The sequence below is a fragment of the Oncorhynchus mykiss genome, chromosome Y, assembly GCF_013265735.2.
Source record: "Oncorhynchus mykiss isolate Arlee chromosome Y, USDA_OmykA_1.1, whole genome shotgun sequence".
Lineage (NCBI taxonomy): Eukaryota > Metazoa > Chordata > Actinopteri > Salmoniformes > Salmonidae > Oncorhynchus > Oncorhynchus mykiss.
In genome coordinates, this window is record NC_048593.1 from 29,968,545 (window position 1) to 29,991,833 (window position 23,289).

General features: G+C 41.3%; 2 protein-coding genes across 2 annotated transcripts in view; both read left to right on the forward strand.

Moving 5' to 3' along the window:
• Nucleotides 1-5,021: 5,021 nt before the first annotated feature.
• On the forward strand, nt 5,022-9,047 carry LOC110509374 (RDS/peripherin-like protein xRDS35). Its single transcript, XM_021590273.2, has 4 exons — nt 5,022-5,701; nt 6,806-7,236; nt 7,418-7,664; nt 7,868-9,047. The coding sequence occupies exons 1-4, from the start codon at nt 5,552-5,554 to the stop codon at nt 8,057-8,059; spliced, it is 1,020 nt and encodes a 339-aa protein (XP_021445948.1). The 5' UTR covers nt 5,022-5,551; the 3' UTR covers nt 8,060-9,047.
• An 882-nt stretch (nt 9,048-9,929) lies between these two features.
• LOC110509999 (ribosomal protein S6 kinase alpha-4) overlaps nt 9,930-23,289 on the forward strand; it is a 28,988-nt gene continuing 15,628 nt past the window's right edge. Inside the window, exons 1-10 of the mRNA XM_036967378.1 lie at nt 9,930-10,935; nt 11,538-11,609; nt 11,816-11,883; nt 11,989-12,139; nt 13,904-14,019; nt 14,189-14,296; nt 16,158-16,238; nt 16,370-16,473; nt 16,837-16,987; nt 17,103-17,264. Of these exons, the coding sequence (XP_036823273.1) occupies nt 10,842-10,935; nt 11,538-11,609; nt 11,816-11,883; nt 11,989-12,139; nt 13,904-14,019; nt 14,189-14,296; nt 16,158-16,238; nt 16,370-16,473; nt 16,837-16,987; nt 17,103-17,264 (1,107 nt within the window). The 5' untranslated portion in view covers nt 9,930-10,841. The remainder of the gene's footprint in view (nt 10,936-11,537; nt 11,610-11,815; nt 11,884-11,988; nt 12,140-13,903; nt 14,020-14,188; nt 14,297-16,157; nt 16,239-16,369; nt 16,474-16,836; nt 16,988-17,102; nt 17,265-23,289) is intronic.

Here is a 23,289-nt window from a genome sequence, read left to right on the forward strand (position 1 = left end):
AAACAGAATTTGGGGATGGATCGTGTGGTCTGGTGTGAATGGTTCCAACTGCTGAAATGTATAAAGATTCCCTTCCTAAAGTAATAGTTAAGAATCCTTGGGGAAAACAAAGACACATATGTATTCTTCTTGCATGCAAACTATGTTTTATCTTATAATATTGATGTTTATGTCTCCATGTTGATATGATGGAAAAAGCAACATGACATAATGTAAAACAGAATCACCATTATCATTGTGTTCACCAGAGGCATGCAACAGTCCAGTGAGATACACTACCTTTCAAAAGTTAAGGGTCACTTAGGAATGTCTTTGTTTTTTAAAAGAAATCCACATTTTTTTGTCCATTAAAATAACCAAATTGATCAGAAATACAGTTTAGACATTGTTAATGACTATTGTAGCTGGAAACGGCAGATTAAAAATATATATATGGAATGTCTACATAGGCGTACAGAAGCCCATTATCAGCAACTTCAACTTCTGTGTTCCAATGGCATGTTGTGTTAGTTTATAATTTTAAAAGGCTAATTGATCCTTTTGCAAGTATCTTAGCACAGCTGAAAACTGCTGTGTTGATTAAAGAAGCGATACAACTGTCCTTCTTTAGACTAGTTGAGTATCTGGAGCATCAGCATTTGTGGGTTCAGTTACAGGCTCAAAATGAACAGAAGCAAATAACTTTCTTCTGAAACTTATCAGTCTATTATTGTTCTGTGAAATGAAGGCTATTCCATGCGAGAAATTGCCAAGAAACTGAAGATCTCATACAGTGCCGTGTACTACTCCCTTCACAGAACAGCGCAAACTGGCTAACCAGAATAGAAAGACGAGTGGGAGGCCCGGGTGCACAACTGAGCAAGAGGATAAGTACACTAGAGTGCCTAGTTTGAGAAACAGACACCTCACAAGTCCTCAACTGACAGCTTCATTAAATAGTATCTGCAAAACACCAGTCTCAACGTCAACAGTGAAGAGGCGATTCCATAGATGCTGGCCTTCTAGGCATTTCTTGCATGGAATAGCCTTAATTTCTCAGAACAAAATTGTTTCTAGCCATTTTGAGCATGTAATCAAACCCACAACTGCTGATGCTCCAGATACTCAACTAGTCTAAAGAAGGCCAGTTTTATTGCTTCTTTAATCAGAACAACAGTTTTCAGCTGTGCTAACATAATTGCAAAAGGGTTTTCTAATTATCAATTAGCCTTTTAAAATGATCCACTTGGCTCAGCCAACACAACGTGTCATTGGAACACAGGAGTGATGGTTGCTGATAATGGGCCTCTGTACGCCTATGTAGATATTTCATTAAAATTCAGTCGTTTCCAGCTACAACAGTCATTTACAACATTAACAATGTCTACACTGTATTTCTAATCAAAAAATGAGTGTTTCTTCCAAAAACAAGGACATTTCTAAGTGACCCCAAACTTTTGAACGGTAGTGTATGTATGATACAGTATAAGCAATGTTGTTATGCCACATAACATTTCTGTTTTGTCCTGTATGGGATTTCCCGCTGGTGACCATAGTAAAGATATTTGGATGGATTGGAAGAAGCATATAGGCAAAGTTGAAAAAATACTGTAAGCAACATTTATTTATCTTCAACCTAGCATATAGGTTGTTGGGAACATATATCTCTATTTTCAACCAGAATCATAGTCACTATGTCACATGTCAACATTTGAGGAAAGCAGAGTGTGTTGTGATGTCTATGCTGCCGTGCTCTCTGCTGCCTCGCCCTCCAATCCATACCTCTGTCCTCCATGGTGTATTTCAGGACCAGTGATAGATAGATTTCCACTATTTACGGTATATGTTACATATTTATTATTTAGAAGTGGCGGTTGCTATCACCATATTTCACCTTGTTCTAATTCCCTAGGTTGATCTTAATTTAAACAAACCATGTGTGATATGGTTTAGCACTGTAGAGCTGCTACTGTCTGTATTTTTGTGTTGTGTCCTATAAATGTGTCTGAATGTTCTCAATAAATATAGTCATCTATAATTTACAAATTTATTAACATCAAATAATTCCATAAAACATCTAGCATAATTGATTCAGTTGAATATGTTAGAAGGTGACAGAGTTAGATTGAGTCAGTCAGTCAGTTATCACCATGGGGAGCCACTTTTTGATTTATGGTTTCTCTGCATGCAGCAGCTTTACTGAGATATGAGTAATATATGAGTAAATGTATTTTCTACCCATTTCTCAGGCCATTTTAGTGGCCTGTTAACTTAGGGGCACTCTCTGCGGTGGTTGGCAATGAAGCGGATGTTTCCAGCGTATTTTCAACCTAACTTCCGTTTCCCCTGAAAAACGGATGTGGGGACTCCACTCTAGCATATTTTTTCACCTGCTATCTTAACTTAGGAGTTGGCTTGTCCCAAGGTTTTATTAACACTGATGTACTTTCATAAGGTCATGTCAGTCCACCTTCTTTATGGTCGTTACTAGTTACCACAGCCACAAAGTGAAAATGGGCTATATCGTAAAAATTCATGAAAACAAACATTTTCTTTTTGGTATTAATATAAGGTTAGGGTTAGGTTTTAAATCAAAATTGTAGAAATAGGCAGGTTATTGTTGCTGTGATAACTAGTGGCAACCCATTGAGTGTGTCACATGTATATTCGTTCTGAATTGTCAAGAGCAAGCCACATCATGGCAGTTTAAAATGGGTGTTACTGTCACAAACCCACCCAGTAAACAGAGAAGTCCAAGTCTTAGGTTTTTAGGCTGGAAATGGTTTTCCATGTTAGTTTAAACTCACCCTGCTGAGGCTGTTACGGGAGCTTTAGACAGGATTATCCTCACTTTCCCCCTCTCTCCCTGTCTCTCTCTCTCACTCTCTCTCTTTCTTTCCCCCTCTCAATTCCATTAAGGAATAGTAACTTGGTATAGTATATCCTTGGTGAGTTTATTACCAATATGCTTGTAGATCATTTGCACTAGTGCTTACCTGCATCCTTTTCAGACTTTACAGTATATTCCTGATAACCAGATGTGTTAGTAAAAAAATATTGATTTGGGGTCTTGAGATATACAGTGGGGAGAACAAGTATTTGATACACTGCCGATTTTGCAGGTTTTCCTACTTACAAAGCATGTAGAGGTCTGTCAATTTTTATCATAGGTACACATCAACTGTGAGAGACAGAATCTAAAACAAAAATCCAGAAAATCACATTGTTTGATTTGTAAGTAATTAATTTGCATTTTATTGCATGACAAAAGTATTTGATCACCTACCAACCAGTAAGAATTCTGGCTCTCACAGACCTGTTAGTTTTTCTTTAAGAAGCCCCCTGTTCTCCACTCATTACCTGTATTAACTGCACCTGTTTGAACTCGTTACCTGTATAAAAGACACCTGTCCACACACTCAATCAAACAGACTCCAACTTCTCCACAATGGGCAAGACCAGAGAGCTGTGTAAGGACATCAGAGATAAACTTGTAGACCTGCACAAGGCTGGGATGGGCTACAGGACAATAGGCAAGCAGCTTGGTGAGAAGGCAACCACTGTTGGCGCAATTATTAGAAAATGGAAGAAGTTCAAGATGACAGTCAATCACCTTCGGTCTGGGGTTCCATGCAAGATCTCACCTTGTGGGGCATCAATGATCATGAGGAAGGTGAGGGATCAGCCCAGAACTACACGGCAGGACCTCTTCAATGACCTGAAGAGAGCTGGGACCACAGTCTCAAAGAAAACCATTAGTAACACACTACGCCGTCATGGATTAAAATCCTGCAGCGCACGCAAGGTCCCCCTGCTCAAGCCAGCACATGTCCAGGCCCGTCTGAAGTTTGCCAATGACCATCTGGATGATCCAGAGGAGGAATGGGAGAAGGTCATGTGGTCTGATGAGACAAAAATAGAGCTTGTTGGTCTAAACTCCACTCGCCGTGTTTGGAGGAAGAAGGATGAGTACAACCCCAAGAACACCATCACAACTGTGAAGCATGGAGGTGGAAACATCATTCTTTGGCGATGCTTTTCTGCAAAGGCGATAGGACGACTGCACCGTATTGAGGGGAAGATGGATGGGGCCATGTATCGCGAGATCTTGGCCAACAACCTCCTTCCCTCAGTAAGAGCATTGAAGATAGGTTGTGGCTGGGTCTTCCAGCATGACAATGACCCAAAACACACAGCCAGGGCAACTAAGAAGCATCTCAAGGTCCTGGAGTGGCCTAGCCAGTCTCCAGACCTGAACCTAATAGAAAATCTTTGGAGGGAGCTGAAAGTCCGTATTGCCCAGCGACAGCCCCGAAACCTGAAGGATCTGGAGAAGGTCTGTATGGAGGAGTGGGCCAAAATCCCTGCTGCAGTGTGTGCAAACCTGGTCAAGAACTACAGGAAAAGTATGATCTCTGTAATTGCAAACAAAGGTTTCTGTACCAAATATTAAGTTCTGTTTTTCTGATGTATCAAATACTTATGTCGCGCAATAAAATGCAAATTAATTACTTAAAAATCATACAATGTGATTTAATGGATTTTTGTTTTAGATTCTGTCTCTCACAGTTGAAGTGTACCTATGATAAACATTACAGACCTCTACATGCTTTGTAAGTAGGAAACACTGCCAATATTGCAGGTTATCAAATACTTGTTCTCCCCATTGTATATTTGACTATCAATCTGATCAAAATTGATATCAATCACCAATAAATGTTGACTACAGTGCTTGAGAGCAAGGCCATACACATAGTTAAAAAACATATATAATAATTATTAGCTTCATGCTAACATTTCAGAGAGGTTATAGAGTGGCAAATGTATCAGTGGCCATGCTTATACAGTATCTTTCACCCTGTCATCTTCAATTTGGTTAGTCAGAGCTCATCTATGTCCCCACCCCTGGTTCAAGGGAGGCTAGTTTTGCTGACCAGACAATGGCCTGGATTCCAATTGGAAAGGCCTGTTTAATAGGACAGGTGAGGGATTAGTGCTAAGACTCTCCCGATGTCCAACATCGTCCAAATCCAGTGTGTCTCACCAACCTAAGCATGGGCACACAGGTGCTAGAACAGGACTGAAGGGTCACCTGGACTTTCGTTAATAACTTTTTTGGGGGATCAAGCAGGTGAACTTTGACACCACCACTAACAAATCCAGGAGATACCAATTAAGATACACTGTTCAGTATTTTGTGGCTTTTATTTCTCCCCACAGATTTTGTTCACTAAACAATTTTGGTCTGATTATTCCTTATTTTCTTTTGGATTACAAACCCATCTTTCTCCTACAAGAATCCTCTAACCATCTCTCCTTTGAAAAACAATCATCGAATCAGTCAACTTCATTTAAAACTGAATTCTACCTGTTGCACTTCAAGTTTTTCCAGACATACTCTTCACCTTTGACCTTACCCACCCTTTCCAGGTCGCCTCTCAGATCATTCCAGTAGTCAGTCGCTGCACTCTCCTCCTTCCCCACAGATCCCACTCATCATCCCTTCATCACCACATTCCTAATTTATTTCTCCCAGTAACCCTCGGAGCCTCCGTGGGCTCCCACCACCTCCATGGTGCTGATGAAGATGAAGTTCCCTTTTGAGAAGAGGGTGAAGCTGGCCCAGGGGCTGTGGCTGCTCTCCTGGATGGCCACACTGGCCGGAGCGTTCACCTTCACCCTGGGCTGCTTCCTCAAGACCGAACTCCGCAGGAGGGCAGAGGTAGGCTACTGCAATGCTCTACAGCTTTACACTGTACGCTCTTAGAAAATGTTTCGCTATCTAGAAACTAAAAGGGTTATTCGGCTGTCCCCATAGAAACCCTTTTGAAAACCATTTTTGGTTCCAGGTAGAAGCCTATTGGGTTTGATGTAGAAGCCTTTCCCCAGAGTGTTCCACATGAAACCCCAAATAATTCTACCTGGAACCAAAAAGGGTTTTCCTATGGGGACAGTTAAATAACCCCTTTGGAACCCTTTTTTCTAAGCGCGTACAACGCCACTAGGGTTCTTCCAATACAATGCCTATGACTTATCCAGAAGCTTAACTTTCTCAGGGTGTATTCAGTGAAGTTCTACAGTATGCCTGAATCAAAGAGTGATACTTGTAAACTTCTGGTCATAAACTGCACGAAAAGCATGAGGGTGAATAGGGGGGGGGTAATTCATTACACCTTATTTTAGTGCATTGTAGCTTAAATTAAGAGTACATTTTTTTAGTGTTTCTAGATGACAATGAAAGGCATTGGAGTGTTGACGATAACATCTCATGTAGAATTCAGGAGCCTTTGATAATGCTCTCATGAGTGGGATTGGGATGAGGTATCTATAGATCTGTTGGATAGGTGGTTAGATGTGAACGTTATGAACAAGGGGAAACTGTCTCTGGTCTGAACATACCGGTGATAAGCTCATAATAGGGATAAGATGAGCTGACCAACAGAATGTGGAGTGACTGAGTGATTGACAGTTTTATTATGATCCTATTCATCATCTATCTCTTGAGATTACAGTATTTGGAATAATATACTGTCAATTATTGCACTTGTTGAGTACATCAACAGAAACAAAATTCCTCTCAATGCAGCCTTTTTGCAGAAAATATTTATGTTCAATTTCAGTAAAAATAAAAACAACCTAATTGATTTCCTCCATTATACAATATAGCCTTCAGTTATGTTCCCCACTGTAAACCATGAGATTATTCACTGACCTCTACATGTTCACTTTTCCTTAAATATGGGATCAATGGGTTGACAGCCTAACATATCAGTTTATACTGTATAGTTTGCTGCATCACTGATGCATGAGGTTCTTCTGCCTACAGGTAATGGACAACACAGAGATCCATGCTGTGCCCAACACCCTGATGATAGTGGGTCTGGCCTCTCTGGGTATCAACTACTTCGCAGGCCGTATGTGCCAGGATGCGCTGGATGCCGGACGCTTTCCCCGCTGGAAAACCTTCATGCAACCCTACTGGGGTGTTTCCCTCCTCTTCACCCTGCTCATGTTGATGGCTGTGATCATGAGCTATGCCATGAAGGGGAACCTGGAGTCCTCCCTGAAGATTGGCCTGAAGAACGGCATCCGCTTCTACAAGGACACAGATACCCCCGGCCGCTGCTTCCAGAAGCAGAACATTGACCGCCTGCAGATGGAGTTCCGTTGCTGCGGAAACACCGACTTCAAGGACTGGTTCGAGGTCCAGTGGATCAGCAACCGCTACCTAGACTTTAGCTCTAAGGAAGTGAAGGAGTGAGTATTAGAGGACTGGGAGCAGTCTGACAGTCTTTGGTAAAGGAAGAATCCCATGTCAGATTATAATTTAAATAAATCATTAAGGTTATAGGAAATGAGATGGTTGAGGTAATACAAAGGCATGATGTAGACCGTTTATTCTCTATTTACTTCCCTTCCTTCCTCTCTTCTTCTTTAGCCGTGTTAAGAGCAATGTGGATGGGCGTTACCTGTTTGATGGGGTCCCTTTCAGCTGCTGCAACCCCAGTTCCCCAAGACCCTGCATCCAGGACCGCCTCACCAACAACTCAGCCCACTACAGCTATGAGCACCAGACCGAGGAGCTCAACATCTACATCCGCGGCTGCAGGGAAGCTCTAGTCAACTACTACATGGGCCTGATGAACACTATTGGTGCTGGGGTCCTGTCTGTCTTCCTGCTGCAGGTACTGTGCAGATATACAGTACATATCAACCCATACACCTAAAAGTGAGCTAATGTCCTGTGTGGCAATCAGAAGGCACCCGGACTCCTGTGAGTGGCCACAATTATACTTGTAGCTCGCTGTTGAGTAGTAATACAGTATATCCAACATCCTCCTGTATAACCTTTCTCCCTTCTCTTCCCTCTCCTATCCTTCCCCTCCAGTCATCTGTGCTGGTAAGTCTGCGATACCTGCAGACAACCATGGAAGCGTTGGCAGGGCAGGAGAACACTGAGATTGAGACTGAGGGCTACCTGCTGGAGAAAGGGGTGAAGGAGACGATCATGGAGTATGTGACTCCTGTACTGGTTTTCCTTCAGCTGAACCAGGTGGGCAGTGAAGACACTGAAGCTTAGGCGACCCCCGCCAGATAAAGTGGAGAAATCTAAATGTTTCAGACAGGGTGGTGTAGGGGACAAACGTGGCATTTTATTGGGTGATAAATAATCTAACTAGACACTGATCAATTAATCTGGTATTTCTTTGACATCACAATCCATTTTAATGCTGATATTTTTCTGTGTTTAATGTTTTACCCCTAAATGCAGTGTTTCCCAAACTCGGTCCTGGGGACCCCAAGGGGTGCACGTTTTGATTTTTGCCCTAGCACTTCACAGCTGATTCAAATAATGAACTCATTATCAAGCTTTGATTATTTGAATTAGCTGTGGAGTGCTAGGGCAAAGAGTTTGAGAAATTCTGCCTAAACGAGTGACACGAATGTTGTAATCTATTTCAGTCACCTGAGGGCTAATATATTTTTGTATCAGTTGTCCGGGGACAATGCACCCCAGTCTTAGGTATCCATGACTGCACACACACACACACACACACACACACACACACACACACACACACACACACACACACACACACACACACACAAAAAAAATAGAGGCACACATTAATCACATTAACCTCATCCCAAACCCAAGCCCTCCACAATTATCCATGATTAAATTGGGTTTTTGATGTTTAATCAATTACATATACTCCCCAAAGGAGAAATAAAAAACACATTATTGTAATTTTGTATTTTATAACTCGGGGTTGCTATGCATGGTTATTTCCACCTCACCAATGCAGTGTTCTCTCAGTTAATACCACAACAATATTATGGTTGACACTTAACAATGCAAAGATATCTCCAATTACTAAGGGATAGAATTATATGAACATTTTACATTTTGGGGAATATTTTAAAAAGCACATGTTACATTTTGAGTAAAAGACTAACAGCAATGTAAAGCTGACTGTAGAAAGATTCAATGCTCTGCTATGTAACCCTCAGCAATATGACAAACACAGCACTTTATTACAGAGCTATTATGACAGAGAATTATTAAAGGTTCAAGTTTTTAATTGATTTGTGGAGTTCTGTCATTATGTCTTTGTTTTGACCAGCTTTCCTTTCCCTACCATTTCCACTTTTTGGACCCCCCCCCCCCCCCCCCCCCCCCACACACACACACACACACACACACACACACACACACTTTGCTCCCACATTTTATTTTTCTCATATTCTCTTTCGACCTGTAACCCTATCTCTAAGGGTGCGTTCGTAAATGTATCAGTTATTCTGTGCTCCGTAAGTGTCAGTCAGTGGGAGGAAGAGAATTATGAAGATGATGATTGATGTCATTAATGCAATGGAAGCTGTGAGTAGGGCTATGTCTGTGACCTCTGTCCTGACACCTTTCACAACTCTGCTAATCCCTGGGATAATACTCCAACTGCTGCCCCAGCAGGCCATGCAGCAGAGAGGAGATACATACATACATACATACACATATAGGTGGTTTATTATGCAAAACAGCATTCAAACCAAGGAACATTATATGGAATAACATTAAACAACTGGTGGTTTGTTATGCAAACCAGAAATACAAGGAGCATTATATGGAATAAGATTAAACAACTGGTGGTTTATTAAGCACGCCAGAAATACAAGGAGCATTATATGGAATAAGATTAAACAATTGGGAATAATAATGTGTCAGCCTACTATATAATATTACTGAATGATTATGATAGCTGATCATTAATCAATATCATAACAATAATCATCAGCATCGTCATCATCCCCATTACTGTCATCCCCACAGTCAAATAATTTAGCTAGCTATTATCAGCACAATTTCGGGTAGTTAGTAGACCTAAAAGTATTACCTCTAGGCTGTAGCAGCCCACTTCTAAGCGGTCTAACCAACAGGTCTCCCCAAAAAGTTCCTAAAACTGTGACATTGCGGCTTCCGTACTATGGACTACTCCAGCCATAACATCAACTAGCTACCTAACCTACTTTTACAATCATTGTTGTCAAATAACTTCAAAAGTGGTATATCTTCAGCGTGTGTCACATCCTATCCGGACGAAATAGCATAAAATAGGTATTCGCAACATGCTAGCTATAAACAGTACGCTTGCTATGAAATTAAAATTAACCGACAGTCAGCAAGCTAGCTAACGTTAGCTAGCTCTGACAGGACAGCTAGCTTTCTAGTTAGCTAATGACGTTAACAGTTTGGTTGTGAAGTTGCCGAGGTTTTACATAGTTTCGACGTATTACTGAAGGTTAGTTAACTAGCTGTAATTGTCTATAACCGGTTAGCGTAGCTACAAATGAGTAGCTAGCTAGTTGCTAATTTCAGTTTGTCAAAAATATTGTTGCAAAAGGTAGCTAGCTAGCAAGAGATAGGCCACTCGCTACTATGTAGCCAGTTTAATGCTGTCTGGTCAGTTCGGCGCTATATTGTAATCAAATCAGTGCTAGAGAGATCAGCAGCAGTTAACGTTTGTCAATAACATCCTAGTGGACACCGTTATCTAGCTAGCTACAGACGTACGATTCTGGTTTATTATTAGTACAGTGTTCGCTAGTATTTTCGTTTTAGTAGTAGATTAGGCAGAACAGCGGGATGTCTAGGGGATTAAGTCTAGCAATGATATTGTTTAGAAAATAAAACAAAACTATGTTTATAATGCATGCAACGGCTCCCAAATTAATTCGTACATAAGGCTACATTTGTTATTTTCTTTGACTACATAAAATCTGATGCGTCTGAGGTTATTATACAAAACACTTCAGCTAAATCGGTTTATTTATTTTGAAGAGTAGCCACATAAACATTTGAAATGTCTGGAGACGGCTCGGATAGTAGTAGTAGCGAGGACTCTGATACTGGGATCCGGAGGAAAGCCTGCACTGTCAAACATGAGATCACCAATGGTACGTAACCATCAAAGTAAACTACTGTTTCATAATGTATTATTTGAACCTGTCAAAGGATTTGAATATGCTATACACTTTGGGTAAATGTTGCCCATCAGTATTTCAGTGAATGAATAGAACAGGCTTCCCCAATTCAAGTCGATGGTGGACTGGCGGACATTGCAGGTGTACCCATTGGAGTAAAGCAGGAAGTAAAAGCAGGAAGTGTACCCTTCAATGTGTGCTTTGCTTTGTTGATTAATTCTACTGACGTTACAAAAAATACATTCCATTGCATGAGCCACATCTGTTAACATCATTTGAATGAACATTATGCATTACCATGGAAATTATTGCATCATAATACCAGGCAGCCTTATGTGAGTGTACCCATGAGTTTAACAGTCAAATTGCCGCGGTTAGAGGTTCCAAGGTTCCTAGTTCTATGACCCGACACCTGGGATCACAGCAATGGATGAATGCAAGCAGACCATCAATGTTTGTTGTGGTGTCACAAAATATTTACAGTTTACTGTGCTCAGCTGTGTTTCCTCGGTGTGTGTGTGCACGAGTGTGTGTTGTGTGTAAGCACTGATACTGTACTCTTTCCCCCATGCCAGCGAACCTCACGGGCCATACTGAGAGAGTGGGCATGGAGAACTTTGAGCTTCTCAAAGTCTTGGGCACAGGAGGTGAGTCTCACTGTGCCGATCTGGGGTTCATAGCATAGGGTCATGGTGTTATTGGAGACCTGGATAACTTTATTTTACTGTCTATTTTTTGTAGAACATTAAGAATAAACTATATTAAATGTAGTGCAGGCTCCTGGGTGGGTGGTAGTGGCTACAATCAAATGTGATGCAGAGTTTTCCATTCTGTGCTGTGTGTCTCTGTCTAGCCTATGGGAAAGTGTTTCTGGTCAGAAAGAACAGTGGTCATGATGAAGGGAAGCTGTATGCCATGAAGGTGAGTCTCTGTGACATTGGTCCAAAGACAACCCAAGCATTGACATTGTCTGATGTAGGGAGAATTTATGGGAGGGTTGACTGACTGTTGATGATTATGTCTCAGGTGTTGAAGAAAGCAGCCATCGTTCAGAAGGCAAAGACTGCAGAGCACACACGTACAGAGAGACAGGTGCTGGAGCACATCCGCCAGTCCCCGTTCCTGGTCACACTGCACTACGCCTTCCAGACCCAGACTAAGCTCCATCTTATCTTGGGTGAGCGCTGGGTCAAAAAGACCCATACATGGAACACTCCGGCTATGATCTTGAAGTGCTGAAAGTGTATCTTTCTGTGTGTATACTAGAGGTCGACCGATTATGATTTTTCAACGCCGATACCGATTATTGGAGGATCAAAAAAAAGCTGATACCGATTAATCGGTCCATTTTTTTATTTGTAATAATGACAATTACAACAATACTGAATTAACACTTATTTTAACTTAATATAAAACATCAATAAAATAAATTTAGCCTCAAATAAATAATGAAACATGTTCAATTTGGTTTAATAATGCAAAACAAAGTGTTGGAGAAGAAAGTAATATGTGCCATGTAAGAAAGCTAACGTTTAAGTTCCTTGCTCAGAACATGAGAACATATGAAAGTTGGTGGTTCCTTTTAACATGAGACTTCAATATTCCAAGGTAAGAGGTTTTAGGTTGTAGTTAATATAGTATTTATAGGACTATTTCTCTCTATACCATTTGTATTTCATATACCTTTGACTATTGGATGTTCTTATAGGCACTTTAGTATTGCCAGTGTAACAGTATAGCTTCCGTCCCCCTCCTCGCCCCTACCTGGGCTCGAACCAGGAACACATCGACAACAGCCACACTTAAAGCATCGTTACCCATCGCTCCACAAAAGCCACGGCCCTTGCAGCGCAAGGGGAATAACTACCCCAAGTCTCAGAGCGAGTGACGTTTGAAACAGTATTAGCGCACACCCAGCTAACTAGCTAGCCATTTCACATTGGTTACACCAGCCATTAGGCGGATAGGCTTGAAGTCATAAAAAGCGCTGTGCTTGCGAAGAGCTGCTGGCAAAATGCACGAAAGTGCTGTTTGAATGAATGATTACGGGCCTGCTGCTGCTCAGTCAGACTGCTCTATCAAATCAGACTTAATTATAACATAATAACACACAGAAATACGAGCCTTTGGTCATTAATATGATAGAATCCGGAAACTATCATTTCGAAAACAAAACGTTTATTATTTCAGTGAAATACGGAACCGTTCGGTATTTTATCTAACGGGTGGCATCCCTAAGTCTAAATATTCTTGTTGCGTTGCACAACCTTCAATGTATGTCATAATTATGTAAAATTCTGGCAAATTAGTTCGCAATGAGCCAGGCAGCCCAAACTGTTGCATATACCCTGACTCTGCGTGCAATGAACGCAAGAGAAATTACACAATTTCACCTGGTTAATATTGCCTGCTAAACTGGATTAGTAGTTATAACTAGTGATTGTGATTGATTGTTTTTATAAGATAAGTTTAATGCTAGCTAGCAATTTACCTTGGCTTCTACTGCATTCGCGTAACAGGCAGGATACTTGTGGAGTGCAATGGTTAGAGTGTTGGACTAGTTAACTGTGCGGTTGCAAGATTGAAACCCCTGAGTTGACAAGGTGAAAATCTGTCTTTCTGCCACTGAACAAGGCAGTTAACCCACAGTTCCTAGGCAGTCATTGAAAATAAGAATGTGTTCTTAACTGACTTGCCTAGTTAAATAAAAGGTAGAAAAATAAATAAATAAAAAATATTTTTTTATAATCGGAAATCGGCGCCCAAAAATACCGATTTCAGATTGTTATGAAGACTTGAAATCGGCCCTAATTAATCTGCCATTCCGATTAATCGGTCGACCTCTAGTGTATACTGTATGTTTCTGTCTATATGCCTGTGTATGTGTGTGATTTGTGTTTGTCTATTCAAGTGTTATATGTATCTGTGCACGTGTGTGTAGACTATGTGAGCGGAGGGGAGATGTTCACACACTTGTACCAGCGAGATCACTTCTCTGAGGAAGAGGTGCGGATTTACATCGGGGAGATTATCCTGGCCCTGGAGCACCTCCACAAGGTATGTTATTGAGCATTTCTGTCCTTTACATTACTTGGCAGAGATTCCATTCTATTTACTTCCTACATGTTAATCTTACATAATTACGTGAAGGCTAGATTCTATCCTCTCTCTGTTAATCATATGTTATCCCGTGTATGTAACTTCCTGTTCGGTATGATTCGCACAGCTGGGCATCGTGTACCGGGACATCAAGTTAGAGAACATCCTCTTGGACAGCGAGGGACATTTAGTGCTGACAGATTTTGGGCTCAGCAAAGAGTTCCTGGAGGAGGAGGTATGTAAAAAAAAGGAAACCCTTTTTCATTGATGCTTCTATTTGTGTGGACGCAATCTGTGCATGTACAGTGCCTTGCGGAAGTATTCGGCCCCCTTGAACTTTGCGACCTTTTGCCACATTTCAGGCTTCTAAAAAAAAAATATATAAAACTGTATTTTTTTGTGAAGAATCAACAACAAGTGGGACACAATTATGAAGTAGAACGACATTTATTGGATATTTCAAACTTTTTTAACAAATCAAAAACTGAAAAATTGGGCGTGCAAAATTATTCAGCCCCCTTAAGTTAATACTTTGTAGCGCCACCTTTTGCTGCGATTACAGCTGTAAGTCGCTTGGGGTATGTCTCTATCAGTTTTGCACATCGAGAGACTGACATTTTTTCCCATTCCTCCTTGCAAAACAGCTCGAGCTCAGTGAGGTTGGATGGATGGAGAGCATTTGTGAACAGCAGTTTTCAGTTCTTTCCACAGATTCTCGATTGGATTCAGGTCTGGACTTTGACTTGGCCATTCTAACACCTGGATATGTTTATTTTTGAACCATTCCATTGTAGATTTTGCTTTATGTTTTGGATCATCGTCTTGTTGGAAGACAAATCTCCGTCCCAGTCTCAGGTCTTTTGCAGACTCCATCAGGTTTTCTTCCAGAATGGTCCTGTATTTGGCTCCATCCATCTTCCCATCAATTTTAACCATCTTCCCTGTCCCTGCTGAAGAAAAGCAGGCCCAAACCATGATGCTACCACCACCATGTTTGACAGTGGGTATGGTGTGTTCAGGGTGATGAGCTGTGTTGCTTTTACGCCAAACATAACGTTTTGCATTGTTGCCAAAAAGTTCAATTTTGGTTTCATCTGACCAGAGCACCTTCTTCCACATGTTTGGTGTGTCTCCCAGGTGGCTTGTGGCAAACTTTAAACGACACTTTTTATGGATATCTTTAAGAAATGGCTTTCTTCTTGCCACTCTTCCATAAAGGCCAGATTTGTGCAATATACGACTGATTGTTGTCCTATGGACAGAGTCTCCCACCTCAGCTGTAGATCTCTGCAGTTCATCCAGAGTGATCATGGGCCTCTTGGCTGCATCTCTGATCAGTCTTCTCCTTGTATGAGCTGAAAGTTTAGAGGGACGGCCAGGTCTTGGTAGATTTGCAGTGGTCTGATACTCCTTCCATTTCAATATTATCGCTTGCACAGTGCTCCTTGGGATGTTTAAAGCTTGGGAAATATTTTTGTATCAAATCCGGCTTTAAACTTCTTCACAACAGTATCTCGGACCTGCCTGGTGTGTTCCTTGTTCTTCATGATGCTCTCTGCGCTTTTAACGGACCTCTGAGACTATCACAGTGCAGGTGCATTTATACAGAGACTTGATTACACACAGGTGGATTGTATTTATCATCATTAGTCATTTAGGTCAACATTGGATCATTCAGAGATCCTTACTGAACTTCTGGAGAGAGTTTGCTGCACTGAAAGTAAAGGGGCTGAATAATTTTGCACGCCCAATTTTTCAGTTTTTGATTTGTTAAAAAAGTTTGAAATATCCAATAAATGTCGTTCCACTTCATGATTGTGTCCCACTTGTTGTTGATTCTTCACAAAAAAATACAGTTTTATATCTTTATGTTTGAAGCCTGAAATGTGGCAAAAGGTCGCAAAGTTCAAGGGGGCCGAATACTTTCGCAAGGCACTGTATGCATATATGTTTGTCACTACAGACTAGTCTTATCTGGTTTTCAGGGATATATCTAATTCAATCTAGCTTCCTTTTCCGCTGAAAACTGCATTCTTTTACACCTGCTACGTTAGGTTACTACAGACTGAGTCATGTGTTTATTTTCCCCACTACAGAAGGAAAGGACGTATTCGTTCTGTGGCACCATAGAGTACATGGCTCCAGAGATCATCAGGGGGAAGTCTGGTCATGGAAAGGTAAGAGTTAACGCATCACACAGGGAGAGAACTTTGGACATGCGCTGTGAGCTACAGCATTTTATTATACATCAATTACTGTAGAACACAGAGTCATCTTTCATTTATTTTATCATCCTTCCTTTCTCTAGTCGGTAGATTGGTGGAGTCTGGGGATCCTGATGTTTGAGTTACTGACGGGGGCGTCACCATTCACCTTGGAGGGGGAGAGGAACTCCCAGAGTGAGGTGTCCAAGTGAGTGCTGTGTGTCATCCACCCCTCCTCACAAACACTGGTTCCGTCCCACTCTTTCATCATTGTCTATGGCCCTCGGCAACTTATCAAAATAATGACATCTATTGTAAAGGTGTCTCGTTTCACCCTCTCTTTTAGCTTACTGTCTGAATACAATAACAAAGAAATTAGTTGTGCTGCGTCCTTTGTGTAACAAAGCCTGCAGCTTAATTAGATATTCTGTTAATGTGTTGCTTTGCAATCATGTTCTTTATGGCCCATAATGGTTGGCTTATAATTAGGGCTGGGTTTACACAGTGTATACAGTGATTGTTCTTCCCTCATTCTCTTTTTCGTTCCTCCCCCTTCCTGCCCTTCTCTCAGGCGCATCTTACATTGTGAGCCGCCGTTCCCCTCTATGATCGGTGCCGTGGCTCAGGACCTGTTGAGGAAGCTGTTGGTCAAAGACCCCCACAAGAGACTGGGCTCTGGGCCCCGAAGGGCCGAAGACATCAAGACTCATGCCTTCTTCAAGGTGCTCGTCTTCACTCCTGCTCTGTCTCTAGGCCCATCTCACTCCCTCTCTTTATCTTCCAACTGCCACACACACACACTCTCACCATACTCTTTCCATTGCTCTATATTCATAGGGTCTCAGTTGGTCAGACCTGGCTGAGAAGAAGGTAGTCAGCCCGTTCAAACCAGAGATCAGGAGTGAGCTGGATACAGGAAACTTTGCTGAGGAGTTCACTGGCATGAATCCTCTCTACTCTCCAGCCAGCACCCCACCAAGCACTGATCGACTGTTCCAGGTACCCCTTATACCCTACCCTCTGCAATATGCAGAATACCTACTCTGTGCCTACACTGTCACAGGAAGACACCTTTTGATAGTCCCTCCACAAATAAGACTATTCTTATTATGGTAGGAGACTATAACACAGTGTTAAGTACCTCAATGGACCGTAAAGGAAATCACTCTACAAACTATCATCACTGTGCCCTTAAGGAAATCTTAAGGAAATCACAAATATTATGGACACATTAGAAATAGTGGATATTTGGAGACTAAAAAACCCAGACCTAGTGAGATATACATGGAGGAGACTTAATCAAGCTAGTCGTCTTGACTACTTTCTTGTCTCGTTGTCTCTTGCATTAAAGGTTAAAAAAGCTTTAATAGGAGACAGAATGCGATCGGATCATCATCTAATTGGCCTTCACATAGCATAATTTCCATGTGTACGGGCATATTGGACATTTTAAGTTTACTGGAGGACAACTTATTTTTAACTAAGACAGAATCATTTATAACAGAATTTTTTCAGTATAATATAGGAACAGCAAATCCACTTATTGTTTGGCATACCTTTAAATGTACCATCGGAGGTCATTCAATTCAATATTCATCAATAATAAAAAAGCAGTTTCTGGCTAAAGAGACTAGACTAACAAGGGAAATGCATAAACTAATAGTACAGGTAGATAGCAATAAAAACGATACAACAGAGCAGAGGTTCTTAAACATTTTCAGCCTTTGGACCCAAATGAGAAATTCTGTGTTTTCCTGGGACCCAAGCTTACAAAACCATGTAACTACGTAAATATCGATACTTTTCATTGCCCTTATGACCATTAACAAATGCAACATAGACAAAGAACAATTAAATGAAATACCCATATAAAATAGCTATTCATGTTTATTTTTCCCCATTAAAAAGCTCTTACATATGTGTCTAGGTTGGACCTGTTGCTGTTAAAATACCATAATTCACTGGAATAAACTGTTTGATCACATCACACAGATGTAGACCATAAAACACACACACACACACACACAGTCCTAATGAATGGTGTGTGACTGGTTGAAGTTTTCAACAAGCAGGTCTATTCTGGGCTCAGTTTTTGACAGTTGAGAACCCTGACTCTCACGGGTATGGGGTGCCAAACTGGATCAGAACATCTACTGCTTCTCAGTCAGTTTCTCAGCCTCAAAAAGCATCTTGCATTGTATTCCAGTTCGGAATGAAAATGATTGCTTGTATTTTAACAGCAACAGAGACCCTCCTGCTAAGCAGAGAGTGCACTGAACAGAGAGTAGAGACACCGCTGCTTAGCAGAGAGGACACTGAACAGAGAGAATAGACACCGCTGCTAAGCAGAGAGGACACTGAACAGAGAGTAGAGACACCGCTGCTAAGCAGAGAGCACGCTGAACAGAGAGTAGAGTCACCGCTGCTAAGCAGAGAGCACGCTGAACAGAGTAGAGACACCGCTGCTAAGCAGAGAGCACGCTGAACAGAGAGTAGAGACACCGCTGCTAAGCAGAGAGCACACTGAACAGAGAGTAGAGACACCGCTGCTAAGCAGAGAGCACGCTGAACAGAGTAGAGTCACCGCTGCTAAGCAGAGAGCACACTGAACAGAGAGTAGAGTCACCGCTGCTAAGCAGAGAGCACGCTGAACAGAGTAGAGACACCGCTGCTAAGCAGAGAGCACGCTGAACAGAGAGTAGAGACACCGCTGCTAAGCAGAGAGCACACTGAACAGAGAGTAGAGACACCGCTGCTAAGCAGAGAGCACGCTGAACAGAGAGTAGAGTCACCGCTGCTAAGCAGAGAGCACACTGAACAGAGAGTAGAGACACCGCTGCTAAGCAGAGAGCACGGTGAACAGAGAGTAGAGACACCGCTGCTAAGCAGAGAGCACACTGAACAGAGAGTAGAGACACCGCTGCTAAGCCGAGAGCACGCTGAACAGAGAGTAGAGACACCGCTGCTAAGGAGAGAGCACACTGAACAGAGAGTAGAGACACCGCTGCTAAGCAGAGAGCACGCTGAACAGAGAGTAGAGACACCGCTGCTAAGCAGAGAGCACACTGAACAGAGAGTAGAGACACCGCTGCTAAGCAGAGAGCATACTGAACAGAGAGTAGAGACACCGCTGCTAAGCAGAGAGCATACTGAACAGAGAGTAGAGACACCGCTGCTAAGCAGAGAGCACGCTGTACAGAGAGTAGAGACACCGCTGCTAAGGAGAGAGCACACTGAACAGAGAGTAGAGACACCGCTGCTAAGCAGAGAGCACGCTGAACAGAGAGTAGAGACACCGCTGCTAAGCAGAGAGCATACTGAACAGAGAGTAGAGTCACCGCTGCTAAGCAGAGAGCATACTGAACAGAGAGTAGAGACACCGCTGCTAAGCAGAGAGCATGCTGAACAGAGAGTAGAGACACCGCTGCTAAGCAGAGAGCACACTGAACAGAGAGTAGAGACACCGCTGCTAAGCAGAGAGCATACTGAACAGAGAGTAGAGACACCGCTGCTAAGCCGAGAGCACGCTGAACAGAGAGTAGAGACACCGCTGCTAAGCAGAGAGCACACTGAACAGAGAGTAGAGACACCGCTGCTAAGCAGAGAGCATACTGAACAGAGAGTAGAGACACCGCTGCTAAGCAGAGAGCACACTGAACAGAGAGTAGAGACACCGCTGCTAAGCCGAGAGCACGCTGAACAGAGAGTAGAGACACCGCTGCTAAGCAGAGAGCACACTAAACAGAGAGTAGAGACACCGCTGCTAAGCAGAGAGCATACTGAACAGAGAGTAGAGACACCGCTGCTATGCAGAGAGCATACTGAACAGAGAGTAGAGACACCGCTGCTAAGCAGAGAGCACACTGAACAGAGAGTAGAGACACCGCTGCTAAGCAGAGAGCACACTGAACAGAGAGTAGAGACACCGCTGCTAAGCAGAGAGCACACTGAACAGAGAGTAGAGACACCGCTGCTAAGCAGAGAGCACACTGAACAGAGAGTAGAGACACCGCTGCTAAGCAGAGAGCACACTGAACAGAGAGTAGAGACACCGCTGCTAAGCAGAGAGCACACTGAACAGAGAGTAGAGACACCGCTGCTAAGCAGAGAGCACACTAAACAGAGAGTAGAGACACAGCTGCTAAGCAGAGAGCATACTGAACAGAGAGTGCAGTTGCACTTGGCCAAAGTCAATTCCAGTAATGAAATAATTATAAATGTACTCTGACACTTTGTGACCCACCATTAACAGGTCTACGACCCACTTTGGGTCACGACCCATACTTTAAGAAAGGCTGCTCCAGAGATACAAAATAAATTACAGGAAAAACAAAAAGAACTTGTGGAACTTATTCAAGAACAATCTAATGTAATCTATTAAAAAAAATAAAGCATACTGGATGGAATATGGAGAAAAATGCACAAAATACTTCCTGAATCTCCAGCAGAAACTCGTTACTGAAGACGGAGTCGTCTATGATTCTCCAAATTATATTTTAAAAGAGGAAGCTAAATATTTTAAGCAGATATTCTCTTTTCCATCTCATCCTCTCCCACTGATTGAAGAATTATTTCTAAATAATACAAAAAATGTCAAATTAACAAATGTACAGAAAGATCAGTGTGAAGGTCAAATTACACAGGAATAGGCCTGATATTTATAACGGATTTTGAAAAGGCGTTTGATAAAGTAAGACTGGATTTTATTTATAAATGCCTGTAGTTTTTTCAATTTCGGTGATTCTCTTATAAAATGGGTAAAAGTAATATATAGCAACCCCAGGTGTAAAATAGTAAATAACGCCTACTTCTCAGAGAGTTTTGAATTGGATTAAATAAATGTATCACTAGTCACTTTAAACAATGCCACTTTATATAATGTTTACATACCCTACATTACTCATCTCATGTATATACTGCATTCTATGCCATCTACTGCATCCAGCCTATGCTGTTTGGCCATCACTCATCCATATATTTATATGTACATATTCTTATTCATTCCTTTACACTTGTGTGTATAAGGTAGTTATTGTTAGATTACTTGTTAGATATTACTGGATGGTCGGAACTAAAAGCACAAGCATTTTACATCTGCTAACCATGTGTATGTGACCAATAAAATTTGATTTGATTTTGAATTGTTAAGTGGAGTTAAACAAGGGTGTCCGCTGACACCATATCTATTCGTTATGGCCATCGAAATGCTAGCTATTAAAATATCAGATCCAATAACAACATTAGAGGATTAGAAATCAAAGGCTAAATAACAAAGGTGTCTATGTATGCAGATGACTCAAGTTTTATATTAAGTCTGCAAGCTAGATCCCTGCTATGTCTCATTGAAGATCTAGATAATTTTTATGGACTCTCTGGACTAAAAACCTAATTATGATAACTGTACAATGTTATTGGATCTTTTAAAAGCACAACTTTTACATTACCCAGCAGTTTACCTATAAAATGGGCTGCCAGTGAAGTAGCCATACTTGGTATTCATATCACAAAATATATAAATAAGCTCTCCACAATGAATTTCAATAGAAAACTTGTAGACAAGATCCTGCAACCATGAAGAGGTAAATACCTGTCTATTTATGGAAAAATTGCCCTGATTTAACTCCTTAGTCATATCTCAGTTTACTCACTTACTTATGGCGCTGCCTACTCCTGATGCTTTGTTTTTCAAATCATATGAGCTAAAAAATATTTTGCTTTATCTGGGACGCTACACCAGACAAAATAAAGCGTGCTTATCTATATAATGAATTAGGCGGGTTGAGATTATTAAATATAAAAGCACTAAACCTCTCTCTGAAAGCTTCACTTATTCAAAAGTTTTACTTGAACCCTAAACGGTTCTCAAGTAGATTATTAAGAAAAGCTCATCCATTGTTTAAAAATGGCCTTTGTGCAGATTGCCAAGTCTCATTTTCGATTAATTGAAAATTATACTTTTTTTCAAAGTATCTCTCTTAAACAAGCATTGCAGAGCTGGCTACAATTTCAATTTCATCCCCCTGAAAAGATAGAACAAATATTACAACAAATTTTATGGCTGAACTCAAATGTGCTGGTTGATAAAATACCTGTATTTATGGGAAGGGTATTTTGTGCTTAAATTATATTGTAAATTGTAATGGCAGAGTTATGTCTTTCATGGAGTTATCAGAATTGTATGGGAAGGTCTGCTCAATCCAAGAGTACAACCAATTGATTACAGCATTACCCCCAAAATGGAGGAGGCTGGTGGCAGCTGGAGGAGGTAGGGAACTGGTCTGTCTGCCCACTTTAAAGGATCAAAACTTGCGGAGGAATAAAACTATCATAAATAGGAAAGTATACCAGTTTCATTTGAGGACCAGGATGTTGACAACTGTGCCATACAGATTGCAAAATAGTTGGGAAGAGATTTTTGATGTACCGATTCCATGGTCCAGGGTGTATTACTTGATATATAAAACGACGCAAGATTCAAGACTTTGTGCTTTTCAGCTAAAATGATTATATAGAATTCTTGCCACCAAGAAAATCTTGAATATTTGGGGCATAAAATCATCCAAGCTCTGCAGATTTTGTTGTGAGGATACAGAATCAATAGACCATTTATTTTGGTATTGCCCTCAGGTAGGTAGCCTGTTTCTGGTCTCAGGTTCAGGAATGGCTGAAAATGCATACTGTAGCATTGATCTAAAATTGACCCTAGCAATAGTACTGTTGAGAGACCGGGCCAGTCAATTACTTATATACTAATACTCTTAGTAAAAGTATTTATCTTCACCTCGCAATCTGTGGATTATTTTCGATTAGATAGATTGAAATTGTACGTTAAACATCACAGCATAGTTGAAAGATATATACAGTGGGGCAAAAAAGTATTTAGTCAGCCACCAATTGCGCAAGTTCTCCCACTTAAAAAGATGAGAGAGGCCTGTAATTTTCATCATAGGTACACTTCAACAATGACAGACAAAATGAGAAAAAAAAATCCAGAAAATCACATTGTAGGATTTTTAATTAATTT